This window comes from Protobothrops mucrosquamatus, unplaced genomic scaffold (assembly GCF_001527695.2).
Source record: "Protobothrops mucrosquamatus isolate PMUCROS unplaced genomic scaffold, P.Mucros_1.0 scaffold_19, whole genome shotgun sequence".
Taxonomy (NCBI): Eukaryota; Metazoa; Chordata; class Lepidosauria; order Squamata; family Viperidae; genus Protobothrops; species Protobothrops mucrosquamatus.
In genome coordinates this window covers 885,319-898,265 of record NW_015386095.1, presented here as the reverse complement: position 1 = coordinate 898,265, position 12,947 = coordinate 885,319, and the positions used below count along the sequence as shown (strand labels likewise).

At 45.2% G+C, this 12,947-nt stretch overlaps 1 protein-coding gene across 1 annotated transcript in view; it reads right to left on the bottom strand.

The window, feature by feature from the left end:
* Positions 1-9,041, bottom strand: part of TMEM131 (transmembrane protein 131) — a 106,050-nt gene extending 97,009 nt beyond the window's left edge. The window contains exon 1 of the mRNA XM_015830579.1: positions 8,748-9,041. Coding sequence (XP_015686065.1) covers positions 8,748-8,940 — 193 coding nt within the window. The 5' untranslated portion in view covers positions 8,941-9,041. The remainder of the gene's footprint in view (positions 1-8,747) is intronic.
* Positions 9,042-12,947: the final 3,906 nt, after the last annotated feature.

The window sequence follows — 12,947 nt, the reverse complement described above, 5'->3', positions numbered from 1 at the left end:
AGCCTTGAGGGTACCAATACACATATCACTGAATCAGGTTTCTCCCCTTCCAGTACAATACAACCTGTTACTCAAACAAAGCAGATAAATGCACATTTTGCGACTGTTGTCTTAATGTTGTTAGCAGTTTAATCAATAAAGTTAAACTCAATCTCAAAAGTATGTTTTAGTTTGAAAAAGTGATGAGCTTTCAGCCTGAATAGCTGTGATCTAGTTTTGTTCTAATGCCTTGCCAGCAACTGTGGCTGGCATCTTCAGAGGTACACTGAGCTGCTTTGTGGTGCATGTCTTGTCAGGTCACAGGCAATCCCAATATACCTTTTAATTTCTCTATCGACATTAAAAGAAGGGGGCACAATGGCTCACTGGTTAAAGACGCTGAACTTGTCAGCTGGAAAGCTGACTGACAACCATCCCATTTGGCACATTCAACAAAATAAACTCCCAGCTCTTTAGATTAACCAAGAGTGTAGCTTTATTAAAAAATCCATCTAGGCACAGCAGAAGCAAAGTCAGTTCTAGGATTTTTCCCACAAACCCCCCCTCTGGGCCACCCACAGTTCATAGTTCACCAATTGAGTTCAGTTCTTTTGCTTTGGGAAAAGCGGTCTGCTTTGGTCAAAACATTCTTCATCACTTGGCCTTGTTAGATAACCTCTCCAACAGACCGTTCACTTGCATTCCATAGCCTCCCTCTACCCTTAGGAATTCACCACCCTCCTCCTGTCACTGTTTGGCAAATCTGTAAGTGAAAACTGGTACAGGCAATTATAGAGTCGAGTCAGATCTGACATGCCAACCCTCCAGAAGAACGATAGCCCTGGAAAATAAAACACAACAGTGCACACAACTACTGTGCACTTCCAGGACCACCCTCACTTGCCCCGGCCTGGATGCTTGGCATGAAATCTGCGAACTAACATCTGTCACTGCCACCCATTCTGCATCTGATAGAGGGGGGCCCCTCCATAATACTAAATATTGCAGTTTCCCTCTATGGTTCCAGGAGTTAAGAATCTCTTTAATTTCATAGTGTTCTTCTCCTTTGACCAGAATAGGAGGAGGAGACACTTCCGCAGCGAGTTTTAATCCCGAGCTATGGAAAGTTTTCAGCAGGCTGCAGTGAAATACAGGGGGACTTGCTTAAGGCTTTTTGGCAGCTGCAATTCTATAGTAACCGGATTTACAATCCGGGTAATTGGGAAAGGCCTTAAATGCTTTGGACCCAACTTTTTACAAGGCTGCCTCAGGTTGAGAAATTTTGTAGACAGGTACACTTCATCTCCCACTTTGAATTCCCCGTTGTGCCTTTTTTTTGTCTGCTTACTTCTTTTGTGTTTTGCTAGCTTTCTGTAATACTCTGCACACTACTCCCCACGTTTCCTTTAAGGTTTCCATCCACTCAGCCAATGATACCAAGGACGATGGTCCCTGAGGGATCTTCAGCATTGGCACGAACTCCAGCCCACTAGCAATCCTGAAAGGGGTAAATCCCATGCTACTATGCACAGAGTTATTATATGCCACTTCTGCAAAAGGTAGGAGTTCGGCCCAATTGGTTCGTTGGTAATTGACATAATACCTCTGGTACTGTTCTAACATTGAACTGGGCTGTTCACAGGCTCCATTGGTATTAGGATGGTGGACAGAACTAAGGCCCTGTGAAGAGCTAATCAATTTAAGGAATTCCCACCAAAATTTTGTGGTGAATTGCACCCACGGTCTGAGATGATGCGCTCTGGGACTCCATGCGCATGGTAGATGTTGTATGACCAGCTTTGCCAGATGGAGGGAATCTTTGGGCACACTATGAAATATGCCTGCTTAAAGAATAAGTCTGTAATGGTCCAAATTACAGTGTTCCCCATGCTCTCTGGCAAGTCCACAATAAAGTCCATAGAGATTTCCTCCCAGGAGTTCATCGGGTTGGCTATTGGCTGCAGTAACCCAGGGGGCTTCCCGGGCATTTGTTTTATTGAAGCACACACAGTACAGCTGGCCACATGAGCTTCCATGTCCTTTTTCATCTTTGGCCACCAGATTTGTCTCTTCACTAGGTGCAGGGTCTTTAAGAACCCAAAATGTCTGTTGCCCTTACATTGTGACTACTTTGTAAAATCCAGGTCTGCTAGCTGGCTGGGACATATATTTTGGCACCCTTCCATGCCAGTCCCTCCGTAACAGATAGGTCGTCTTTGTGTTGCTGGAACCACTCATCTCTTATTAGGGCATCTTTTAAGGGTTGTGCTAAGTCTTGGGCTGGCTCTGGCTGGAGTGTTGCTTGTTGTCGGGTGAGAGCCAGTTCTGTACACTGCTTGGATGGGATATTGGACATCACCACTGCCTTTCGGTCACTATTGTCCTGCGGCATATGGGAGAGGGCAACTGCAAGCAAGTTTTTTCCCCTGGCAGACACTGGAGTGTGAAGCTGAACCAGTTAAAGTATTGGGACCACTGGACATCCTTAGGGAATAGCTTCTGGGGGCCCTTCAGCACTTCCAGGTTTTTATGATCTGTCCAGACCTCAGAAGGAGATCTTGCTACTCTCCAGGAACTGTCTCCATGATAGGAGAGCCCATCAGACTGCGTAAGCCTCCTTTTCCCAGATAGCCCAGTGCCTTTCAGTGTTGGATAACTTGCAAGACATGTAGGCATAGGGTTGTAATTCCCCTTTTGCATTCCTTTGCAGTAGGACCTCCCCCATTGCTACATTGCTGGCATCCACCTCTATTACAAATGGCTCCTCTGGCTTGGGGTGTTTCAGGACTGGCTCCACAGCAAACAGGCGCTTCAACTTTTCAAAAGTGGTTTGGCAATCAAGGAACCAATCCAGGGGCTGGCTGGGTTTTGGATTCACCCCTTCCCCTTTAGCAAATAGGTGTTCAGTAGGGCTATCTGGGCAATGGTGGGGATGAATTGGCAGTAAAAGTTTACAATGCCTAGGAAACTCTGTGGTTGCCTTCTGGTCCAAGGGGGCTCCCACTCCAGTATTGCCTTCACCGTACTGGGATCCATCTCCACTCCCTCTTTGGAGATCAGGTATCCAAAGTAGTCTAAGCGGGTCTTGTGGAATTCACACTTAGACAGCTTTGCGTAGAGTTGGCTTCCTGAAGTTTCCTGAGTACAGCTCTGACCAGCTTCATGTGTTCTTCAGGCATCTTGGTGTGTATATTAATATATCGTTCAAGTACACTAAGACTCCCTTGTACAGGTGCTCATGCAGGAGCTTATTTATCATTGCATGAATACGGCAGGGGCCCCTTGCAGCCCAAATGGCATTACTCAGAACTGATAGCAGCTTAGGGAGCAATTAAACACTGTTTTCCACTCGTCCCCTTAATCCTCACTTGGTAATATGTCTCCCTCAAGTCCAGCTTCGTGAAGATTTTTCCCTTTGCCAAATAGCCTAGCATGTCCCTCATAAAGGGGAGAGGGTACACGTTTTCCACACATATGCAGTTCAGTCCCCTATAGTCAACACACAGTCTAAGGGACCCATCCTTCTTTTCTTTGAACTGCCCGCTATGCTACATTTCACTGGCTGGATGAACCCCCTCACTAGGTTCTTGTCTATAAACACTTGGAGTTTGTCCATTTCTCTGGAGGTCATAGAGTACATTTTTGGCTTAGGCAGTTTGGCTCCTGGCATGATCTGTATCGCACAGTGGGTCAGTGAGGTGGGAGCACATCTGATTCCTTTTCGCTAAAAACCTCAGCTAGGTTGCAATACTCTGCTGGAATTAGCAGCTCTAACCCTTTTCCTCTTAGTGTATTTGCAGTTTCCGCTTTCACTTTTGTAGCCACAGGCGCGTGGGTGGCTTCTTGCGTTTTCCCTGGCTCTTGCTGATTAGTAGCTCTCCTTTGCATCCACCACTTTTCTCTACTCCAGCTTACAGAGGGGTTCCACTTTATCCACCACACTAGTCCTAGGACCATGGGCTCAGTCATCCTGGGGATTACAATAAATCTAATAGTCTCTACTTGAGTCCCTACTTTGAGCCAAATTGGCTGGGTTAGACAAGTGGCTGGCTCACCCCATTATTGACCCATCTAGTTGGGAAAATGCCACGGGTTGCCTTAGTCTTCTTAGTCCCAACCTCCACCACCTGGTGCTAATCACACAATAGGTACAACCTGAGTGCAGCAATGCTATGATGGCCCCTCTTGCTCCCGAGGGCACCACAATCCCCACCAGTGCCATCATGGGGATAATGGTGCCACTTACCATCGAGTCGTTGTCCCCCTCGCTATGAGTCTTTTAAAAGACCAGACCATTTCGAGGGTTGGTCGAAGTTCTTTCCTCTTCACTGCCCCATACGTGTCCTCTATTTCAACTTCTTTTTTTCTTGAGTTGGCTGGTGGGCAGAGGAGCGGTTGCTGGTCATGGTGTGAGGCACTTGGTTGCTCGATGATCCTCCTTTCTGCAGCGGAGCAAGTCCCTGGGGCTTGGCGAGGCTTGCCCCTTCTGGCTGATGGTGAGCTCCCATTTCCCCATCCTGGGGCCTGGGCCTCTTTCAGATACACTGTAGGGCGGTGTTCGCTTGTCTCTTACCACGATGTACCCAGACGGTAGGACCACTGTTGCCGCCAGGAGGGGAGACGGAGAGGCCTCGACCCCCACTTGAGCCACTGGGGCTGCTCTCTGCCACGTGGGAGGAAGGATGGCGAAATTCTTTGCCGCTGCTCCCTGAAAGGGGGATCCAATCGTCCTGACAGGTGTTGGCACCACCGGCTATAGGAGGGGATGAGGTAGTTAGCAACTTCATTGCCGCTATCCCGGCCATGGTTGCCTTAGCTCCTGGTGACGTCGCTCCCTTGATCTCCAGTCCCTGAACTTCTGTTCCAGCTGCTCCATTGATGGGCTGCGGGCGACACTGGGTAACTTCCACTCAATCTACCGCCTCACCTTCCATTTGCTCCCTCGGGTCACGTTAACTCCTGCAGGGATTAGGAGGTCCTCGGCCTCTGCTGTCTTTCCCAATTTGCCACCCCGCAAGTCTTCGGTCCCTGGTACAGGGTATCATGCAGTTATTCACTTGAGCTCACTGGCTGCGGCTCTGGCTTTTCAGCCCTCAGTTTACGATGAGTACCTGCTGGCTGCACCCCTGCCCCGGTCTGCAGTACCACTGGGGCTTCTTGAGCCAAGAGCTCATCTGGCTTCTTCCTCTCCTCTTGATTCTTTGCCTGTTGCCAACATATCAGGTCATTGAAAAATCCATCTAGGCATGGCAGAAGCAAAGTCAGTCCTGGGATTTTCCCCGCAAAAACTCACATAAGTAACTCCCTTTTTTCCCTCTGGGCCACCCACACTTCATAGTTCACCAACTGAGTTCAGTTCTTTTGCTTTATGAAAAGCCGTCTGCTCCGGTCAAAACATTCTTCATCACTTGGCCTTGTTAGATAACACCTCTCCGGCAACAGATGGTTCACTTGCATTCTATAGCCTCCCTCCATTCTTAGGAATTCACCACTCTCCTCCCGTCACTGTTTGGCAAAGCTATGAGTGAAAGCAGGTACAGGCAACTATGTAGTTGAGTCAGGTTTGACACTGACAGCCCAGATTCAAGACCCGAGCATCACGCAATGGGATGAGCTCCCATTCCTGCCCTAGCTCCTGTCCACCTAGCAGTTCAAAAGCATACAAATGTGTATAGATTAATAGGTACCATTTCGAGAACAGCATTCTGTGTGCCTTTGACATATAGCCATGCTGGCCACGTAACCACGGAAAATGTCTTTGGACAATGATGGCTCCCTTGGCCAAAAAACTGGGATGAGCACTGCACCCTAGAGTCAGACATGACTGGACAGGGAAACCTTTACTTTTATATTATGAGATTTCAAGATATATACGTATATGTCTAAATAAGTATTTTCCCTTTTTCCTAAAACTTGTATTTAAATTTTGATTTAAAATTCTAAAACACTGTGCAGGTAATTGACTAATTGCTTACACAGTTATCAACAATAGCAGACATTACAACTCAAAGTTAAAAGTAACAAATTGCCAAGTCACAAGACCAAAATATTTTCTGATAAGCAAACAATCCAGTTAAGGTCAGATAGCCTGAAAAAGAGAATCAGCTTAAGAATATCTTCTGTACCCCTTTAAAAGAAATAAGCCAACTGATGGAAATGTCGTATAAAATTCATTGAAGAATTCAGAGGTAGAGGATCCAAGATGCCCTAAATAAAAAGCTTGTTTAGTATCAGAAGATACTGGAAGCATAGACCTATTCAAATGGATATGCAGAAGTAGAAATATTTGTTTTCAGCAGCTATGAAATGTCAAGTATCATGTCAAGACTTCTGAACAAGCCAGTTTTCTATACAATAAAGTATCAATTTCAAACAGTATGCCTAGAAACTACTATAAACTAACAGAGACATTTTCATCTTGTCGAAGTCCCACTTGCAGTCACTCATACCTTAGTCATCTCATTTGTCTCCACAATAAGCTCTATACAGGATTGCCCAATAAACTATCCAGAAGCTACAATTAATTAAAATATAATCTTCCTATAGGCTTCTGGGTGGGATTTAAGAAGCTGGTTATCACCCATTCTAAGACTCTATGTGGCCAGACCCTAATTATTTGCAGCACCACTTTCTCCCAATGGCATCTACCCATTCCAAATGCTCCATATGGGAGGCACACTCTTGAAAGAATGTCATCTGATGAGATCTAAGGGGCATATCATTCCCAGGGCAGTGCCTGCCCTCTAGAGCAGGGGTGTCAAATTTGCAACGTCATGTGGCATGTTACGACATGTCGCAACTTTTTCCACATTGCCAGTAATGGGGTGGGTGCGGTTTCACCATGATGCATCCGGCCCGCGGGCCAGCAGTTTGACACCCCTGCTCTAAAGTTATTCCCACTCAACCATATGGTAGGCCCCAGTTCTTTAGGCCTTGAAAACCTTATCTTTCCTTGAGCATTTGGGTAAGAATGATTAGAGCTCCTATAAAAAGGCAATAAATCTGAGTTCCTGGCTGCCAATTGTTTATATCTGATTTTATATATTATTTTATATTTGGTATTTTTGTTTATCTGTTTATATACCTCCCAAAATTTCATGTTTTAATTGGATACCAATATAAATGCTTTACATAAATAAATAAATCAGAAGGCAGAAGGGAGGAAATCTACCAATGAGCTAACTGCTGACTTCGCAAGTTCCAGGCAACACATGAAGGCAGCATGAGGACACATTATTAAGACAGGATGAAGCAGCAACTTATTCAAACAGAATCTCCACAAACCATTCACAAGACAAGGACCATTCTGAAATATCAGCTATAGAATTAGAAAGTAATACAATCTGCATATTGTATTTTTCTAACAATTTTTAATCAGTAGTCAATACAGATTCTAGTTCCTTAATCAGAGTTTCCCTGACAAACTTAAAATTTTGAAATATAGACTACTCAAGTAGATTTTTATTTTATCTTGAGTTATCTTCATAATGCAGTTAAACATTGTTATCAAATAGGCACTTATTAGAAAAATAGCTCACATAAATCCCACCCAGCATTTGTTTGACACGCTCCTTCTCCAAGAATACCTGCTATGATTTATTTTCTGTGGCTAAAACTCCTGGCTTAAAGCCACTTCTCTGTTGCTCTAAAAATCAGCTGACAAACAACCCACTGATAACAGGGCCAAAACTCTTCCTGAGCTGTGATAAAGCCTTAAACTAATAATAATTTATATTTTATAAATAAGCAGCTGAAGAATATAAGTATTAAAACAAATTAAAAGTTCCAACTTACAAATGTCCAAACATGTTAATATGTGCTTATGGAAACCAAATTGAAGCTTGAGGGGACATTTCCTTCATTTCATGTTCCTCTTGGACTGCTATCAACCACTAAAGCCAAGACCAAGTGTCTATGATAAGACTCTTTCTATACCCTCTATTAATTTCTTCACAACCTGAATACATGCTTCAATACAATAACCACACATCACTCCTACCCATCATAAACCAAGCAGTAAAATTAGTATTACAATATTTATACTTTCACAAACTTCTCTTGATTGGGGGACAGGAAGGAGAGCTATCCAGGGAGGTAACGAAAGAAGCTCAGGGTGGCCTGAAGAAACAATTTAGAGTGGAGTAATTTTAAACAAGCAAGCCAAGTCTAACGTTGTCTGAAAATGGTGCAGTAACTGTTTCAGCTTTAAGAATCTAGTTGAGAGGCTAAGGCACAGCTTCAGCTATTACGGCCCGGCTACAAAGTGGGGAAAGTCAAGCCCAGGGGAGGCAGGTCCCAAGCCGGGTGGAGCAACTAACAGGGCCGGGCAGTGAGTTGGCAGCACGGTTGGGAGTGGACGAGCGTGAACTACAGCACCAAGGAAGAAGAAAATGAAGTAAAATTTCCGAGAAGAAATCGTAAGGGACTTTCGAGAAAGGTGAAAAGCAGTGATTTAGGAAACGGCACCCAAGATGCAGAAACTTTGGAAGGGGAGGGGGCGTAGAAACAGTATTGTTGTATTCATGCTGACCGCGTTGACGCGATGTTACGGAAATCATTAGGGAGGACCCGCAGATACAACTGCACAGGACCATCCAACAGAGGGGCGGCCAGGCAATAAAAAGGAACCATCTGGGGAAGAAGGAGGGAGAGAGACTCTGAAGGCATCGCCCTCTTCCCTCAGGTTCCCCCTGGGCCACTCCAGCTAAGAGACGATGCTTCGGTTAAACGCCCCTGTAGGAGGTATCCATCGCCAGCTTCTTCCTCACCTTCTTTGTCGGCCCGGGCCGCGTTGAGAAGCAGCGCGACTAATAACCGCAGCGCTACTCCTAGCCAGGGGACTGCCGCCGTCGTCGCCGCTAGGCTCTCGGTCACCACGGGAAGAGAGGAAGACCCGGTGGAGCGCGGAGTAGTTTCCCATTTCAGCCCTGTTGCTGCCTTCGTTGCCGCCGCCGCCGCCATCACGCTCTTGCCGCCTCAGCGCCTGAGAATTCCGCGTCTGTCTGCGGGCCCCTCTTTGGCCCGTAGAGTGCGCGAGGCGGTTCTGCTCGCTCGCTCACTCCTCCCTCTGTCGTTCAGCGCGTGCCGGAGGCAGCCGCGGCTGGGGCGCGAGCACTCGGCGCGCGCACATGACTCACGGACACACACCCTCGGATCCGCGTGCATCAATAAGCAGGAGGGCGTGCTTCGAGCTCGGCTCCGCCCCTCCAGGACGGACCCCCCCAAAAAAAGGGAATGGAAGAGTTGCCATCTTGGATAAGGGCAAGATACTAACCCATACAGTATTTTACAAAGAACTCCAGAGGCCAAAACGGGCTGAGGCCATTCCATCATCTTTAGAAAGGGCAGATGGCTGCAAGTAGATGCCTCTGAAACTATTAAAAAAAAAAACAACCGTGCTCCGGAAGTAAAGTTCCGTCATGTTTTCATAAGAGCATTGATTTTCCATTTAAAGCGACCGTTTCCAGTTTGTTAAGCGTTCTAAAAGCATCTGTTTGTAACATTCCTTTCGAATTCTCATAATGTGCGCGATATTTGCAAGCACAGAAGTTCAGTAATTTTAAAATGGGAGTTTTGGTGTCTTTAGTTATACGCCATGGAGTTAACCAGCAATCATCACGATATTTCTGTAATAAGTTTGATTCGGTTCGTCCATCCTATCTATCGTGCCAGGCATAGTCGCTTTATTTCTCATCCGATGCTCACTTTTAAATCCTTGTGCATTTGGGCTAATGCCTGAACTTTCACTAAAGTCCCGCCTCTCGCACTGATGCCTTTTCTACACGGAGGAACCAAGTATCGGTCGCCTCAAAAGAAAAGGCACACACAAAGAATTGTACAGCACCTCCCTCGTTGCCCTTGAATTGGAATGGACTACAACTGCCATTGCCCCATTCTGAGTAATAGACTAGTTGGGAAGGGTGCTGAATTTGGAAAAAAAAGTACAAGGAGTTCACTGGAATTAGCTTTGGTGATTTTGTTTCAAAGTAAATTGTAAGACCCTGTAAGAGGAAAGGGATTTCCACAAATTAAGGCATAAACGTTAAACTCTTTTAAAACCCCTAAAATCCATAATGGCTGAGTTTAGATGACCACTAAGTCAAAATCAAACAAGGTGTTTTGTGTGGGATGCAAGTGGGATAAGGTGTACAGTATGCAGAAATGTAACCTACACCCTGAATATTCATGAAGAGAAATTGGAATAGATATGGGAAGAAAATTAAACCACATGTAACAAACTGCTATTTGTGAAACATAAAACTCTTTATTTCAGACCATGGCTTTCATGTTACTTCTTAACATAATTTTATTGTAAAAACCAAACTATTTGTCATGGCCCCGTGAGCCCGGGTCCGAGGAGATGGAGCCAGGGCGGACGGGGATGGCAGTCCCTGTGGCCCATTAGGAACGACATGGGACAAAAGGACAAGGCAGTTTTGGATCCCTTGGGCTTCGGAAGAGTAGGGAGGGAGGAAGAGATGGTGCAGGATGACCGAGGAAGGGGGGAGGAGATGGAAAGGGCAGGCAGTGGAGCAGAGGAGTAGTGGAGCTCTGGAGATGAGCAAATGCCTCCCCCGCCTGATCTCTGAGTGCGGAGAATGGAGAGGAGGCAGAGTCAGTACAGGGCGACCTGACTACTTGGGAGAGCGCCCCGCCCCTCATCACAAGGATCACCTGGAGAGTGGCATTTAAGGAGACGCCGTGAGAAGGGGCTTTTGTCAGGAACAAGTGTTGTACTTCACGGCAACATTCTCCACAGCTGCGAGAAGAACTTTGCTCCAGAGTCTTTGCTGTTGTGGACTCGTGTTTGATTCTTTGTTTGATGTCTGTGGGCTAACAGCAACGCGGCTCTGTTCTGAGTTTCTGCTGCGTTCCCTGTGGACTCTCCGTGCCACAAAGTTCCAAGTCATCAATCGTGAACTTTGCCGGGGTTGAGATCCTGACTTACCCCTGGAACGTTGCAACTCCTTTAGATTTCCATTGCCGGAAAGTTGCACGGAGTGTGTGCGTGTGTATGTGTTTGAGCCTTGCTCTTGGACTGTAGGTGTGAATTGTGCACAGAGACTTTGGGAATTGAGTGGGAATTGCTGGATTCTGGGGATGGTGGTGGAATAAATGCTGACAAGCCTCTGCCTAGCACGTGTTGCTTGCATACCAACCCTGGGTCATAACACTATTTATCTGTTTAAAAATAAAACATGGAAAGGCCAGGAAAGATTCTTAATGAAAGAAGAAACAAAGGTAGAGAATTCAGATAAAAGACATCAGTTCTATTATTTCCTGTTTAACATTCACTAAATATAGTATTGTAATCAGAATGCATACATTGTAAATGCAGAAATCCTTCCATGTTCTCTCTCTTACAAACTAACAAAGTTATAAAAATAGGATTGTCCATAATGGAAAGACAGGCGGACCCAAAGTAAAGAGGCCAGGACTGGAATAGAAAGTTTGCACAAGAAAGGGAAAGTGGAACAAAACATGTACAGTTCTTGCTTTTTAAAAATTCTTCCACCTTTCTTTAAAAAGATAATGGACAAGGTAGCTGTATCTGGACAACTGGAATGACTTGCGCTTCTCTCATAAAAAAATACTTTTAAACAGAAAAGTAGCTTTGGGACAAACATACAAGTATGCTTATTCGGATGACTAGTCATGCAGCAACCTGCTACTACAGTTAAGTATCTTTGTTTTCTATTATAGTTGTCACAAAGTCAGCCAGATGGTTAGATTGTATTTGGCATTTTTATCCACCTATTGAGTCCTTCCCAAGGATTTGGAATAGGCAGATGCTTTTGTTTGATGGTGCTAAAGGTATCACAGGATGTAAAATGTATCATTGCAGGCTGTAAGCTGTTCCAAATAAAGCTGCCTTTTGCTATTGACTGATGGTGATTTTGTCAAAGTCAATGGTGTTCAAATCCAGATGTTTTGGGATTGCACCCAAGGCACTTATGCTTTTATTATTACTATTATTATATTTTCATGCTCTGTGTGTATGTTTGTTTGTATAGTGACTAGCTGGTCAGCATGGTGTAAGAATGCACCTTTGTCATGGGAGACCAAAGTTCAAATTGTGACTGATACTTACCCTTAACAAGGTCCACATCAGATGTTGGGCAATCAGAACAATCTGATGATAAGTAAGCTACTGGAACAAATCATACATGAACGAGATGGGAGAAGCTGGAATTGATGGAATGCTACTACAATAGTAGACCTAGTGAAAGGGGATATATGAAACTTATGAGGGAACTACAGATGGACAGAAGACCTACATTCACACTAACTGAGAAACAGCTAGTTACCCATAACTTCAACATACTGAACAGGAAGGTGCTCTCACAACTTGAGATAGATCAATTACACATTACATCCCAGACTCAAGAAGGCCCAGAAAAATGATTGGATGTGCAGCCAACACCTGAGGGTGGAATGTCTCTGCCATCCCCTCAAGACAATCCCTATAATTCAAACCAATGAATATATATGCTACAGCTGCTGCAGTCCTGGAAATGCTTGGCTACATGATCAAGAAGAACAATAGTATATCAGTATGTACCCCTAAGGTGACCAACTTTTTTACAATGAAAAGGAGGACACAAATAAATTGAAGAAAAAAATATCGTAAATAAAAGAAACATTTTATTCATTGCAACAATAATACAGAATAATACAGAACGTGGTAAATAAGGCCCCCCTCATACAAGACCTTATTCTAGAGGGGGATGCGGACCTGGCGGGTATTACTGAGACCTGGTTGGGCGTTGAGGGAGGAGTCCCTCTTGTAGACATCTGCCCACCAGGTTTTCAGGCATTCCATCAGCCGAGGACCCGGGGTAGGGGCGGGGGGGTAGCGGTCATTATAAGGGAGAGCCTTCATCCTAGGGAGACCACTGTGCCTCAGATAGACGGTGTGGAGTCCCTCCTTGTGAAATGGGGGCAAGGGGTTCAAGTGGGCTTGTTGA